General features: G+C 43.5%; 1 protein-coding gene across 2 annotated transcripts in view; it reads left to right on the top strand.

The window, feature by feature from the left end:
* The window catches only part of CUL1 (cullin 1), a 104,950-nt gene that overhangs the window by 79,697 nt on the left and 9,335 nt on the right, over positions 1-15,918 (top strand). For both annotated transcript variants that reach the window (XM_017862405.1, XM_017862404.1), the window contains exons 10-16: positions 8,225-8,332; positions 8,413-8,519; positions 11,053-11,101; positions 11,482-11,613; positions 13,011-13,128; positions 14,199-14,275; positions 14,755-14,886. In XM_017862405.1, coding sequence (XP_017717894.1) covers positions 8,225-8,332; positions 8,413-8,519; positions 11,053-11,101; positions 11,482-11,613; positions 13,011-13,128; positions 14,199-14,275; positions 14,755-14,886 — 723 coding nt within the window. The remainder of the gene's footprint in view (positions 1-8,224; positions 8,333-8,412; positions 8,520-11,052; positions 11,102-11,481; positions 11,614-13,010; positions 13,129-14,198; positions 14,276-14,754; positions 14,887-15,918) is intronic.

Genomic DNA, 15,918 nt, shown 5'->3' with positions numbered 1-15,918 from the left:
AAAAAAAAAAAAAAAAAGAAAGAAACAAAAGAAATGTGCAGGTTTTGATTAAGTGGATGTTGGAAAGGAGAAAGTGTCTTTAGGACAAAAGGAAGCACAGTTTTGTACAGTAAGTCGAACATTTAATTACACAAAGAACTGATATATGCTGATAATACATTGATTCAGATAGCATGTATGCTGATCATATATGCTGATTCAGACAGCATGTAGCTAAATTTGTGAATTATAGGTACGTAACTTCAGAGAAACGAGGATGGTTTGGATTTATTTTGTCTTGCCATGGGATGAAGAGAATAATCATTTTCCCTAAAAGAAAATGTACACAGTTGTTTTTTTGGAGTCTAAACCCAGGTTTTTTTTTTTTTTTTTTTTTTTTTTTTGAGATGGAATCTCACTCTGTCACCCAGGCTGGAGCACAATGGCATGATCTCGGCTCACTACAACCTCCGCCTCCCAGGTTCAAGCGATTCTCCTGCCTCGGTCTCCTGAGTAGCTGGGATTATAGGCATGTGCCACCACGCCTGGCCAATTTTTGTATTTTTAGTAGAGACAGGGTTTCGCCATGTTGGCCAGGCAGGTCTTGAACTCCCGACCTCAGCTGATCCACCCGCCTTGGCCTCCCACAGTGCCGGGATTAGAGGTGTGATCCACCACGCCTGGCCCAGGCTGTCATTGTTATATCCAACATATACCCTTCTTTCTCTTAATTATAGGGAAGACTTTAATCATTTCACAAGCAAATCCACTATGGATGCATGTCCCTACCCAAATTTGACTTTATACCCACATCAACTAAATTGTAGTTTGTACTGAAGTAACCCTTGATTGGTTCAAGGCCAATTAGAGACCCTGCACATGAACTTCTCTTTCCTGTCCATCCTCGCTGAGTCAGGCAGCCCTACTACTCATCTTCCTATACACTACTTCTGTTTCTGAACTAACTTAATTATTCCTTTCTGAAACATCATTCTACCTGGGAAATCTTTTCATTCTCTTCAGAGAAGTCAGTCTTTCCTGGCAAGTCTTAGTTCTACTTTCAAAGTTTAACATTTCCGTCTCTAAACATTCAGCCCCTAAATCTAGTCAACTTACAGCCCCCACATGTACAGAGTGCATTCCAAAAGGCTTCAGCCTCACCTTGAACTAAAGGAAAATGTAAGTGTCAGCCAGGACTAGGGGAACAACCAGGGGACGTAACAAAGGCCAGAATCAAAATGAAACCCACACAGTTACGGTGCTGGGATCAGGAATGTGTAGATGGTAGATCAGAATCCAAAGGCGACAATGACATTAAAGATTTAAAAATTATGGTCTGAGGCACAGAGCCATGATTCCAAGATAGATACAAATGATTGAAGCAAAAAGCAGCAGCAGGTAGGCCAGTTAAAATAATGAGAAAAGGTTGGGCATGGTGGCTCACGCCTGTGATCCCAGCACTTTGGGAGGCTGAGGCAGGCGGATTTGAGAAGAAAGTATATTCTGCTGTTGTTGGATGAAGTGGTCCGTAGATGTCAGCCAGTGATTTGTTATTACTCTTGTGAGTCCTGGGGAACCCAGAGGAACTCCCTCTTCAAACAGATGTTTTAGCTGAGTCTGCATGTGTTGGAGAGTTCTCCAAATGAACTCTCATGTAGTTTATGATGCTTAGTAAAGGGAAGACTTAAAATGCGCTCATTCCAATGCTACATGTATATGACTGAAATCCAGGAGCAACTGCAGCAACATTTTTGAATTTAGACCAATAGAGGCTTTGGGGGAGGAGCATTTTCTTGCTGGCATTCTTTAACATTGCCAGGGCATCACCATGAAAATAATGAAGGTCAGGCACGGTGGGTGACACCTATAATCCCAGCATTTTGGGAGGCTCAGTCGGGTGGATCACCTGAGGTCAGGAGTTTGAGACCAGCCTGGCCAACATGGTGAAATCCCATCTCTACTAAAAATAAAATTAGCTGGCTGTCATGGCATGCACCTGTAATCTCAGCTACTTGGGAGGCTGAGGCAGAAGAGTCGCTTGAACCAGGGAGGCAGAGGTTGCAGTGAGCCAAGATCACACCACTGCACTCCAGCCTGGGTGACAGAACAAGACCCTGTCCAAAAAAAAAAAAAAAAAAAAAAAATGAGAAAAGAGAGTACTTGCTAAATTGTTAGTATTTTTGTCTCAGTATTTTAAGTTTTAGACCACGCTCCATCTGAAGAACTGTTGGTTTCTGCTTATTGAAAGAGGTTAGGTGATAGAGTAGAAAAGGCCTATTAAGAAAATGCAAGATTATTTCTAAATGATTTTTGAGGTCTAACATTTTTTTGCCAGTTAATATCAAAATTAATGTTTTCCCCTGAGCACACACAGACTGGCAGGGGTGGACACCACAGAACCATGCCGGGTGGTGGGGACCTCAGAACCATGCCGGGTGGTGGGGACACCACAGAACCATGCCGGGTGGTGGGGACACCACTGAGCACCTTCCAAGATAATGGTCTAAGTGCATGCTCTGCACACATAACTCTCTGTGGTTTTTTTTCTGAAACTTTTGCTTCTCTGTGTTTTGCATGGAGATAATACTACTTGAAGACCAAGTGCTGATGCTAATGGGAAAAACGACACTGCCCCCAAACAATTGCACGATATGTTTTGTTACTTAATGGGGCCTCATTTCTCTCCCCTTCTTAAGGAAAAATTATCTAGAGGTAAGACTGGACAGTGTTGAGCCAGGTCCTGGTGTCCTGAGGTTGAGCGTTGTTGTCGACTGCCTGTCCTCAGGGAACTCTCCTAAAGCTCTTGTAATTGATCTGCTCTCTTTAGCCCTTTGCTGGATGAAAGGTGTGGAGGCTGAATGTACCCTCAGAGGTAGTGCAGGCAAGAGCAGCTTTCCACAGACTGTCAGATCTGTCCCCTCAGCCTGGAGAGCACCAGTTTATGTACGTGAAATGGTGAAGGAGGCTCCCCTCGAGCCTGTAGCACCCCAGTATTCCTCTTTAGCAATATTCTTGAATGGTGCTGGGTTATTAGGAAGTGTTTGAGTGTTAAAGTATCACTTAGGATCACAACTGACCCCCAGAAATTGTGTGTAAATATATACCAACTCTCCATGAGATGATGTCCTCAGACCTCTCTGTATGCTATATTTGGTTTACCTTTTTAAGAAAGAGTAGGATAAAAAGTTATGTGAGACTCTTAACGTGTATTTTCTCTTCATGAAATTGGCTTTTAGAATTATCCTTTTAGTGGAAATGTATGGAATAAAAGGTCGTAATTCAGTTATTATTATTATGTTGCTGGTTCAGCCATTTAGAAAATGATTTGATGAATGCCACTTCACTATAGGTACTTAGAAGTATGGCAGTGGTAGCAGGCAGACACGGCCCCAGTGGGCAGCACTGAGATGTGCCCAGCAAGAAAGGCCGTTAGCAAGGAATTGGCAGGTGTGATTACTGTTGGGATGGGGTTTGGGTAATCTAACAGGGCAGCCTCAGCCTATCTTGGAAATTCAGAGAAAGCATCCCTGAAAAAAGTGTTTGAGCTGGAGAAAAGAGTTAAAGCTAGCTGGGCAAAAGGGGATCCCAGACAGAACAAAGCCCCTCAGTGGGCGTACACACAGCCCATTCTAAGAATGAAGAAACCAGGTATGACCTGAGGTAGAAGGTAAGCATGAAGGCAGCAATGGGCTGGCCAGACCAGGAGAGACCTTGAAAGCCATGTTGATGATATTGGCTTAATCCTAAGGTCTAGAGGAAATCAATGGAGAGTGATACAGTCATGGAATCGACGGGATATATGTGCTTGCTGCCATATAGAAAGTGGGTGAAAAGGAAGAATTGTTACAAGTTGTGATGGTTAATATTGAGTGTCAACTTGATTGGATTGAAGGATGCAAAGTATTGTTCCTGAGCGTGTCTGTGAGGGTGTTGCCAAAGGACATTAACATTTGAGTCAGTGGGCTGGGGAAGGCAGACCCACCCTCAGTCTGGGTGGGCACAATCTAATTAGCTGCCAGCGAATATAAGGCAGGCAGAAAAACGTGAAAAGGCGAGACTGGCCTAGCCTCCCAGCCTACATCTTTCTCCTGTGCTGATGCTTCCTGCCCTTGAACATCAGACCCCAGGTTCTTCAGTTTTGGGACTCGGACTGGCTGTCCTTGCTCCTCAAGCTTGCAGACAGCCTGTTGTAGGACCTTGTGATTGTGTAAGTTAATACTTAATAAACTCCCATATATTTATCTCCTATTAGTTCTGTCCTTCTGGGGAACCTTGACTAACACACAGGTATGCCAGTTAGGTTAGTTAGGTTTGTTGTCATGGTTCAGGTAGTGATAGTGGCCCACTGGAGACTGGGCTGGTCGCGGGGGGGAATGGAGAGAAGAATGATGCAGGGACGCTGGCTTTGTAACCAACAGGTTTTGCGTTTTGACAGTTGTTAAAACTGGATGATGAATTACATGGGGTAAGTTTTACTGCTCTTTCTAATTGTGAATATATTTGAATTTTTTCCACAATAAAACGTTGAAAAGAAATGGACAGGTTATGTGGATCGAGTGGATTCACAGGAGTCATGAGTGGGAAAGCAGGAACTGAGTCCCGGGGCCCTGATGAGCTGCTGGGTGAGTGGTGGCACTTGCCAAGAAGAGCTCCAGAGAACGCAGGACTGGGGAGTGGATCAGGCCATTCGTGACATAAGGCTTTGGGAATCCCATGATGGCCCAGGGCAGGCCACATGGGCTCACCTGGGGGAAGTTTGGTGTAGACATGAATGTGTCTGTCCTCATATAACAACTGCAATCATGTAGGAGTTGAATGAGCCCTGAGGGACAAGCCTGGGAGATGTCCTGTTTCTTACATGTGAAAAGCTCCCATGAATACATGGAGGGTCCTGAGTCAAACCCATTACTACTTATTTTTTTAAACCTCAAACATTCATTCTTTGTTTTCTTGAAAAAAAACATCCATTTGATCCAGCTGATCTCTCTCCTTACAGTTTTATAACCTCTCTTCCATCGTTTACCTCCCGAATGTTAGATCTACTCCCCTTTTGAACATCTTTTCTCTATTTCCTTAAAATTCTCTCCCCTATATTATTCTAGTGTGTTCTTTGTCTGCTCCTTGACCAGTTCCTAAATGGCTTTTCTCTGAACCTCAAATGCTAAATTCACATTTTCAAGGCTAGATTTTTTTTTTTTTTTTTTTTTTTGAAACAGAGTCTCGCACTGTCACCTGGGCTGGAGTGCAATGATGCGATCTCGGCTCACTGCAACCTCTGTCTCCTGGGTTCAAACGATTCTCCTGCCTCAGCCTCTCCTGCAACCTCTGTCTCCCGGGTAGCTGGGATTATAGGTGCCCACCACCCCCCGCCCCAGCTGATTTTTTGGTATTTTTAGTACAGATGGGGTTTCCCCATGTTGGCTAGGCTGGTCTAGAACTCCTGACCCTCATGATCTGCCCTCCTCGGCCTCCCAAAGTGCGGGGATTACAGGCATGAGCTACCGAGCCCAGCCAAGGCCAGTGTTTTGACACACTTCCCTTAGTAGGTTCCATGCAAGTCCTCCCATCTCACCAGCCAGACTGCTGTAGTTGAAAGAATTTGGGAATTGGAGTCTGAAGACTTCTTTACTCCTGGAGATTTGGCTTTCCATGTGAGAAGTTGTTCCTGGCGTTCCTTGGGAAATTGGTATTTTTCCAAATTCCAAATCTGACGAAAAATGGCCAAAAAATTTTGAGAAAATACAGAAAAGTATTATAATTCGGAAACGTTATAGTCAACAGAGAGACGTCACTTGGTTCAGAGGAGTCCACCAATGACAGATCGCAAGCAAGAGCGTGGAGTAAGTCGAGGCTGGCGTTTTCAGGAAAGAGGGTGAAGGCGTGTGGCAGGGAAGCCGTGCAGGCTGCCAGGTCAGGCTGCCAGGTCAGGCTGCCAAGTGGGCAAGGCCTTGTAAGGTGGGTCTGTAGCCCCTCTGCTGCTAAGGGTGAATCATTCTTGCAAATAAAATAATTATTAATATTTATATACGTAACATACTATACATAAATCCTGTGAGTGGTCTTCCAAAAAAATAGCAAGTTTTGGAAGCAAATTGAGTCCTTAAATTGGCAGTTTTGACACGCAGTTCTTTGTAGGGCTGTTAACTTGTTAAGAGATCCTGCATGTTACCGTATTCAAAAACTACCCAATAACGTTTCTAGCATTTTCCAGTGTTTGAATCCTCACTGTAGGCTGGAGCACTTTGTAAATACTGTAACAGAAGGAAGGCAGAGAGAAGTATATCTGAATGTTCTGGAATAATTTGATGTGAAATCTGAAAGTGATCTGAAATCTGAATTGGCAGAAGCAATAAATTTTCAGTGGCAAAACCACAATTAGGTCAAGCAGAAAATATTTTCATTGTTTAAAAGAAGCAAGCTTATATGAAATAAGATATGGCCCAACTTGGAGGTGCTTTTGGTTCACTCTGAAGATTAAGACCATCCAGGCAAAGTGGAAGAAGTTTCCCTACGTCTGGGATAGCCATGAAACCAAGAGCAGCCGGGCGCGGTGGCTCACGCCTGTAATCCCAGCACTTTGGGAGGCCGGGGCGGGTGGATCATGAGGTCAGGAGATCGAGACCATCCTGGCAAACATGGTGAAACCCCGTCTCTACTAAAATACAAAATTAGCTGGGTGTGGTGGTGGGCGCCTGTAGTCCCAGCTACTCGGGAGGCTGAGGCAGGAGAATGGCGTGAACCCGGGAGGCCCCGGAGCTTGCAGTGAGCCGAGATCGTGCCACTGCACTCCAGCCTGGGCGACAGAGCGAGACTCCGTCTCAAAAAAAAAAAAAAAAAAGAAAGAAAGAAAGAGCAAGACTGTCTGGAAGTGCAGTTAACGCTCTGTGTTTTCACATTTTTAAGATGGTAATTTTAAAATACTAAATGTCTGCAATCCTGCCTTTGACTATTAAGTGATTTTTATTTGGCAGTTATTTTGCATTAAGTTCCCTTTTAATGGTTTCTCTTACCAAATGTTTGTGTCAAGTGGAGACCATATTTATATCTTATTGAACTTATCACAATATATTCATAATAATAATAAACCTTGCATTTATTATATAGAGCTTTTTTTAACAGGAAACTTCTGACACTCCTAGTGTAACCCTGTTGCAGAAAAATCATTCATCCTTACTTTTACACATGATTTTTTAAAAACAAGTAAATCAATCAAATGTTATAAAAAATGCAGAATAGGTAGAATTGGGAATGCTGATTTCTGGCACCTGAGCCCTGCAGATGAATGGATCGGTGTTGTGGAAACACGGGCGTGCCCCAGCGCCAGAGTCTGTGCTTGGCTAGGGGTGGTCCAGAGCTCCCCCACCAACCTTCCCAGCCCGGCTCCCGCGCAGCCGGGAGCCAAGCCTGTTTCTGCCGCCAGTTCTGGCAGTGTGCTTAGCTGTGACAGACAGTTCTTCATCTGTAGAATGGGGATGAAAACAGCACCTGCTTCCCAGCGTGGGCTGTCGCGGTCCCATGAAGGGTGGTGGTGGCGTGCACTGCATGCCCAGCAGCAGCGCTGTTTTTCTTATTAGCACTTAGCTCAGTCTCCTTTGCCTTCCACTGTCGCTGCCTTCCTTTGGCCACAGCAGCCTCTGCGGCCAGCTTTCGCGTTGCATTTCCATGTTGTTCCTTGTTGCGGGGAGGCCCCTTTGCTGCCCTGCGCAGTGCTCTGCCCCTCTTCCCGTCCTGCGGTGAGGCCCTGACCCCCCCGCAGCGCCACACAGATCCGCGCCTCTGGTTTGCAGTGGGTGGGGGACCGCAGTCAGACTCGCGCCCTGAACCCCGCTTTCCCTCACGTTGCCTGCCCAGCCGGGCTGATGACCGACCTCGGCGGCTAAATGCCTTCTCCAGCTGAAACAGTCCAGACTGTTTAACAAGGAGAAATTGGCAAAGCAGAACTGTCGCTTGGAAAATGCAGGTTTCATGATCTCTTTGAGTTTTCACTGTTTTTAATGCAAGCTCGAAATCAATATTTAGTTTTGAGTGTGGAGAATAGATTGTTTTTTCTTTTATGTATGTAAACAAAATGTCCTATGTGTTTCAGTGATGGTACCAAAAGTATTTCTTGATCTTATTTCTTAACTTTGAAAAGGTATCTATAGCTTTTAGAATATTTTGTATACTAGTACCTGCATTGTATACATTAATACACAGTTTAATCCCCAATAACCAACTTTTGTTTCTATTTCTGCCCCCACTTAAGGACCCCAAAATGTATGTACAGACAGTGCTTGATGTTCATAAAAAATACAATGCCCTGGTAATGTCTGCATTCAACAATGACGCTGGCTTCGTGGCTGCTCTCGATAAGGTAGGTGTGTGACGGTTGTGACTTGCCTGTAGTATATATGGATGAGGCGTTTGTCTCTAACTGTATTCTGTGTAACACAGGCTTGCGGTCGCTTCATAAACAATAATGCGGTTACCAAGATGGCCCAGTCATCCAGTAAATCCCCTGAGTTGCTGGCTCGATACTGTGACTCCTTGTTGAAGAAAAGGTATTAAATGACCCTATGTTTTCTTAGTATACCTGTTTAAAATCTCAGCTTTTATATGAGGAATTAAAACTTACATTATATTTTACATACATTAAATTGTAAATTTTGTGCCTCATGAGAAAATGCTTAAACATAATCGTCTTTCCGGTTCAAAATCTGCATTCCCTCCCACTGGCTGTTTTTAAAACAGAAGGTGTCTCAGTGTATTGTGGGACTTTGGTTATTCTGCATCCAAGTGCTAACTGGGCCCCACCCTGTTCGCTTCTGAGATCAGACGAGATCGGGCACGTTCCGTTCAGGGTGGTATGGCCGTGGATTACCTTTGTTATTCTGTGTAGTTTTAAATTTGTTTTCGTTAGATGAGTTTCTGTTGCTGTTTCATATTCTTTGCTTTTGAATCTTATTTCTCAATTGATATGTTTTCTAATCAGCGTATGTATATTAAGATCTGGAAGCAATATAATATATAGCTTTCTCCTCTGCGTTGTGTTTTGAAGTTCTCACTGATTGTTTTGTTTGTGTGTCCTGGTTTCTCTCAGCTTCTCTTTCACTTTAAGTTTCTTTCAGTTTAGAGATGCTCTACTCCAAATATCACAACAATACGTTTTAAAGATTTTAATGAAGCCAATCTCCTTCTGGCTTTCTGTTGCAATAGTTTTCCCCACTCCCAAATTATACTGGTTTTGATATTAATAAATTATATTTGAAACAGCTCTTGAAAGCTAGCATAACCCCAATACAAAAAAGACCGAGAATACCCGCACATACCAGAATGAAAAGACTGCAAACAAGTGTCACTTGAGAATAGAGTTGCAGAAGTCTTAAGTAAAATATTAACAAGCCAGATTTACCTGTGAACTAAATAATAATTCTTCAAAACAGAGTATAGCTTTCTAGGAACGTTAGGATAACCCAGCAGTACTAAGTCTGATGTCATTTACTACATTAACAGAGAACTGTGTAAAAACTATGTGGCCTTTTTGGTAAATGATGGGAGAACATTTGATGAAGGTCAATAGCTTTCTCTTAACCCCGTTTACCCAAAGCCAGTGAGAAACTCTGAGTGTTTGATTTTTTTTTTTTTTCCTGTTTATTGCAATAAACAGGAATATTTATTCCTGGTTTAGTGTGTAATTTAACAAGTCGGATCCTCTCCAGAAATGAGAAGGGGCTTTAAATTGGAAGGCCTCTTATGACTTGGTTTCATTCTGGGGGGCTGCATGTTATGACTATGGAGGTACTCTACTGGGTCTTCAGTTTGTTTGACAGAACACTTAGTATCGTTAGTATCGTGGGTTTTTGTTTGTTTGTTTTTTTTTATTTTTTGGGTTTGTTTTTTTTTTTTTTTTTGAGACTTAGTCTCACTCTGTCACCCAGGCTGGAATGCCATGGCATGATCTCGGCTCGCTGCAACCTCTGTCTCCTGAGTTTAAGCGAGTCTCATGCCTTAGCCTCCTGAGTAGCTGGGACTACAGGCATGCCACCACACCCAGCTAATTTTTTTTTTTTTTAGTAGAGATAGGGTTTCACCATGTTGGCCAGACTCGTCTCCCAACTCCTGACCTCAAGTGATCCACCCGCCTCAGCCTCCCAAAGTGCTAGGATTACAGGTGTGAGCCACCGTGCCTGGCCTTAGTGTCCTTTTTATCCCTTGTCTTTTCATAAATGTCCCTCATCAAGTCTACTGATTACTGGTTAAGGCCACTGATGCAGACAGAATGGCAGAGACATTTCCACAGCATCTATTTAACGAGTGTGTGTTCAGCGAGTGGAGTCAGGGAAGGCACTAAGTTAAACTGCTCCAAGGGAAGAGGAACACCCCGACCCAAGAGTGCCAAGAATAGGGCTGGGTTTTCTGAACCAACTGTTCTTAAGTTGGAGACACCTCTTCTCCAGTTGGAGACACGTCTTCAGAGTTTCTGTGGTGGCTGATTCGTTTTATATGAATCAGGGGTGTTGTTGATAAAGCGGTCTTGTAGAAAAGACCTGTACAAAACTTCATCTACCTTTAAGTCACCTTTGAATTATTGTTTGTTCATAGAGTGAATCAGTTGTTAAAGGACAATCATCTCTTGTACATATAACTACAGAGGGCAGCAGTTTAGTAGGAATTTAAACCCCTTCATTATCTTTAATGACTGGGCCATGAAAGGGAATCTGTGTGCCTTTTTATTTCTCCAAAGTTAAATTACAGCAGACTAGAAAGCAGTTGGTAAAGTGAATTTCCTTTCCTGGAGTTTAAGTGGATTATCTTAAAGGCAAACTTCTTCAGAATGTTTTTGGAAACGTTTTATAAATATCTCCTATTGGTTTTCACCTTGGATATTCTAAATGACTATTTCATAATCTTTTCTTCAATGATGAGGTTATGGTATGAGATTGCCAATTTGTAAGGAAAGTCATCCTTCCCTCTTTCTCTGCACTAATCTGATGAGAACTGATCTTTTGAATGCTTGAACCTGCTTTCTGGCTGAGTGGTGCTTGTTTAAATGTACTGATGTTTTAAAACATGGTATCTTTTTTAAATTTTCAGTTCCAAGAACCCAGAGGAGGCAGAACTAGAAGACACACTCAATCAAGTGGTAAGTGCTTCAAGATCATATCCATTTCCAGTAGCTGTGTATTTCACAAGCTGTTTGTCATGCTATTGATAGAGGGCCTGTCAAATGTGAAAAGTAATAATCATTGATTTTATTTTGAATCTATGGTTTTACTTCCTAAATTGAGTTACTACTTTTAGCATTCAGACTTTTCTCATTAATAGTCCAACTCACTGAATTAAGGGATTCACAAACTTTCAAGACTCTGGGGTGGAGTTTTTGCCATCATAAACGTTGGCATACAGACCTGCCCAAAGCCAAGGGCACATCTTGGCTCCTGGCTTGTGGCCGGTGACAGTCGGCTCTGCACTGTCGGCTTGTGTGTGTGCTTGTTAAGTGTGTTGTCTCGGTGGCTTTGCCAGATGGTTGTCTTCAAGTACATAGAAGACAAAGACGTATTTCAGAAGTTCTACGCGAAGATGCTCGCCAAGAGGCTCGTCCACCAGAATAGCGCGAGTGATGATGCCGAAGCCAGCATGATCTCCAAGTTAAAGGTGAGTTTCATCTTCCTGAAAAATCCCAGCTTCCGAGTCATTATTATTTTTTTTTTTTTGAGACGGAGTCTCACTCTGTCACCCAGGCTGGAGTGCAGTGGCCTGATCTTGACTCACTGCAAGCTCCGCCTCCCGGGTTCAGGCCATTCTCCTGCCTCAGCCTCCTGAGTAGCTGGGACTACAGGCGCCCGCCACCCGGCCCGGCTAATTTTTTTTTATTTTTAGTAGAAACGGGTTTCACCATGTTAGTCAGGATGGTCTCGATCTCCTGACCTCGTGATCCGCCCGCCTTGGCCTCCCAAAGTGCTGGGATTACAGGCGTGAGCCGAGTCATTATTAAAACAGCTCTTAGTCTCTCCATGTTATGAGGCAGGCAGAGGAGTTTGTGCAGTGGTTTGTACAAGAAGCTCTGCCGCTGCTCTTCTGAAAGCCTCCCACAGCTATCGCTCTACTCTCGTTGGGCCCCAGTGCCTTCCTGACCCCTTCTCCCCAACCCCCCCGTGGGGCTTCCATCCTACCCAGGCCTGGCTGGGCTCAGCTCACCATCTGTGGGGCCTCTCCTGCCTCCCACACCTTTGGCCTTGGAACGCATTCACATTGTGCTGGCCTGGAGCTGAGTGGAGGGCTTGGTTACTTTGCTGTCGGCAGCTCTTCCTCCGCCCCCTCCTTTGCACGCCTGTGTGTCAGCGCTGTCGACTGCTCTTATCTGACTTGGAGCATATTTTACTGTGACCTGAAGTTATGTGGGTGTCTTTGTCAGCGTGGGCTGCCGTGAGAAAATACCATAGACCAGGTGGTTTAAACAACAGAAATTGTTTCTCACAATTCTGGAGGCTGCAAGTCCGAGATCAGGGTGCCTGCTGATTCGGTTCCTGGTGCGGGCCCTCTTCCTGCTTTGTAGGCAGCCACCTTCTTGCGGTGCCTCACGTGGCAGAGAGAGTGCAGAGCTCCTCTGCATCTCTTACAAGCACACCAGTCCCGTTGAGAGGCCCCACGTTCAAGACCTGATCCCTCCACATAGCATCACATTGGAGGTTTGGGCTTCAACACAGGGATTTTGGGGGCACACAGTTCAGTTTCTGGTAAGAGATAGAGACAAATTATTTCATCATTGTATTCTACCATAGTGCCAGGACACCTTGCTCTTAGATGCTCACAAATTGTGTATGAATTGTGTGTGCGAAGACTTCACTGTGCAACATAGAGCTGTGGGGTTTTCGACAGTGTGTTAATATTAATCCATGCATATTTGTACTGTAAAATATAGCAAAATGTTACTAGCTTTGCTAGTAATTCCATATAATTATATATTGTATACTCTGATTTCTCTAAGAGTCCCTTGTATACATTTATATTTTTGTACAAATTAATAAGACAGTCATCTGGGTTCTTCTCAGCAAGCTTGCGGGTTCGAGTACACCTCTAAACTTCAGCGCATGTTTCAAGACATTGGCGTGAGCAAAGATCTGAACGAGCAGTTCAAAAAGCACTTGACAAATTCAGAACCCCTAGACTGTGAGTATCCGTGTGTCTGTCTGTTGTGTTTACAGGCAGAGTTCTTTGTACCAAATGAAGAAATGACAAAGTATTAGGTGAAGATGGGAGGGACTTTGTCAGAAATTCACAAACTAAGAATCAGGAGATTCTTCCCAAATGCCCAACCCTCCTCCCCCAACTCCCGTGTGACATTAGGAGATGACAGCCCCTGAAGTGGTGTCAGCTGTACTGGGGCGAGGTCACCACCTGTTGGGATCTGGGGAGGGTCTCACAGGCGTGGTTTTGTCTTGTTGTAAACCTTAGCTTGAATCCATTCTAGCATTTATTTTCATGTTCACTTGGCCTGCATAGGTAACAGTCAAGCTGAAGACCTGTGGCTTCAGACTGGGATTAGGGATCAGTACAGGCAGATACAGGTGGTTCAGTTCTCCAGGAGAGGCAGCTGGGCTGGTGTTTTAAGGCCTCGCATAGTAGTAGGATGGCAGATTTATGCTTACGTCATCTTTTGATCATCTTTGTCTTTTTAAATGAAAATGGAGAGTTTTATTTTCCCAAATCAGGATTAACAATTCCATAGTAAAACTAGACAGTTTTGCCAGTGGGCTTTTTAACTATCTGTGAAGATGAAATTACTGTTACAATTTATAGACCATGTGTGTCTTTTCACAGTAATAACTGAAACATACACTGTACTGAAGTTAGCAGTTTTCTCCTGCTTGTGAGTTTCCATGAGTCTGGGGCTGTGATGATGCTGGGCCTGGCAAGCACAGGCGTGGCTTGAGTGGACTCAGTGATTCAGGACTGAAAAGGAAAGCAAGGGAAGCAGGGCAGGCATGTGACAGCAGAATTCTGAGGTGGAAGCAAAATGAAGACTCTCACTCTTTGGAAGAAAAGAATATCTGGCTCTTGCACTTTTTGCTAATTTTAATTGAATAAAATGTTCAATTCTTAATTTTATATTCAAGCAGGATTTTATTTAATGTGCTTTTAATAAAGAGCAATCCACATTCATCTGAAATGATTGAATTTTTCAGTTTATAATTAATGTATTCCAGAATGTTCACTCTCTCCTCTCTTCCGCCCCCTAGTGGATTTCAGCATTCAAGTGCTGAGCTCCGGGTCCTGGCCCTTCCAACAGTCTTGTACGTTTGCCTTGCCGTCAGAGGTAAGGATGGGTTTATCTGCCATCCCGTTAGTGCTAAGTGGAGGGTGGGGCGGGGCAGCCTTCACTGTGGAAGGGGATAGGCCTGCAGATGGCCTTCCTGCTGGCTGGCTGCGTCACAGTGAACCGTGGGGGCAACACTCAGGGAAGAGCCCTGTGCAGTGGGGCAGGTCTGGATGTCTGAAGGTGGGCTGGCTGGCCCAACTCTACAGACATGCTTCTTTATTGTAATTGGAACCTAATTAGTTGTATAATGAACACCTTGACGAACCTGCTGGTCTTGAAGTATGAACCTTTTTTAGATCGTACCTTCCAGTGCTTAAAGCGCTTTACAAGAGAGGCAGATACCTGGCGTTTGTGTTTTACTTTTATATAAGCACTGACTTTGTACTGTAAGCTTGGAACAGTGTGCTTTACTTAGAAACACTGCCTGTAGGACGTGGTGAGATCTGTATTCCATATAATGCTGTCCTTTTATCTAGTTGGAACGTAGTTATCAGCGATTCACAGCTTTCTACGCCAGCCGCCACAGTGGCCGAAAATTGACGTGGTTATATCAGTTGTCTAAAGGAGAACTGGTAACTAACTGCTTCAAAAACAGATATACTTTGCAGGTAAGATCACGTTTTTGTCTTAAAATGTTTCTATTCCAAATGAACATAAGGCAAATTATAGAAATCATTAGCAGTTGATTCAGCAGGAGAATCTAGAATTCAGCTTCTGGTGAAACAGTAGCAAGTTTAAAGCATGAGTTGTAAGAATCAGATGAGCCAAATTCCAGTTCTTTCTGGCGGGGGAACAAGTTATTTAATGATCGTGAGCCTCAGTTTTCTCCTCCATTAATGGGATGTTAGTGCTTATACTTGGGAATTGATGTGAAAATTAAATAACATATTTAGTAAGTGTTTGGCACGGCTCCTGCCTGACACACATCAAGTGTTCAGGTAGTGGCTTAAAACGCTGGAGTTGCGTGCATTTAATTATAACAGCTCTCCACCTTTGACAAAGCAGTTTCACATTAACAACAGTGCTTACAACGATATTGAGTACAACCTAGTTTATAACTATGTAACTAAGAATATTTCCATTTTGTAGGTGAGAAAACTGAGGCTTGGGTTAATTGAAGTGAATTTCTCTGAATCCTAGCTTATCTATAGCTGAACCAAAATTTCAGTTAAAGTCTTTTCTCTTAAAGTTCAGGCTTGGCCAACGTGGTGGCTCATGCTGGTAATCCTAACACTTTGGGAGGCTGAGGCCAGAGAATCGCTTGAGGCTGGGAGTTTGAGACAAGCCTGAACAACATAGCAAGACCCCATCTCTATAAATTTTTTAAAGTAAAAAGAAAAAAAAGTCCAGGCTCTTTCTACTTCCACCTTTGTACAGAGCAGGCTTCACAAGTAATGGCATAATTTAGTCTCTGAGAAGGTTTCACTGATAAGCTTCTGAGAACAACTGCAAGTCTATGTTTAAGTATTAAGAAACTTCAGAATGGGTTGTTCTGCAGACTCAAGCTGCTCATTAATTTAAACTTTTCGTAAATCTACTCTGACTTAAAATTGTTAAAATGCATAGTATTGTTACGCTGGCTCCAGAGGTCTTTATCAAGTTGAATGTTTCCTACTAAATAATTGAAATTTTGTTTCATT

This window comes from Rhinopithecus bieti, unplaced genomic scaffold, assembly GCF_001698545.2.
Source record: "Rhinopithecus bieti isolate Rb0 unplaced genomic scaffold, ASM169854v2 scaffold_64120, whole genome shotgun sequence".
Taxonomy (NCBI): Eukaryota; Metazoa; Chordata; class Mammalia; order Primates; family Cercopithecidae; genus Rhinopithecus; species Rhinopithecus bieti.
Note: the sequence above shows the minus strand (reverse complement) of the source record. Positions and strands in the feature narration are given on the sequence as shown.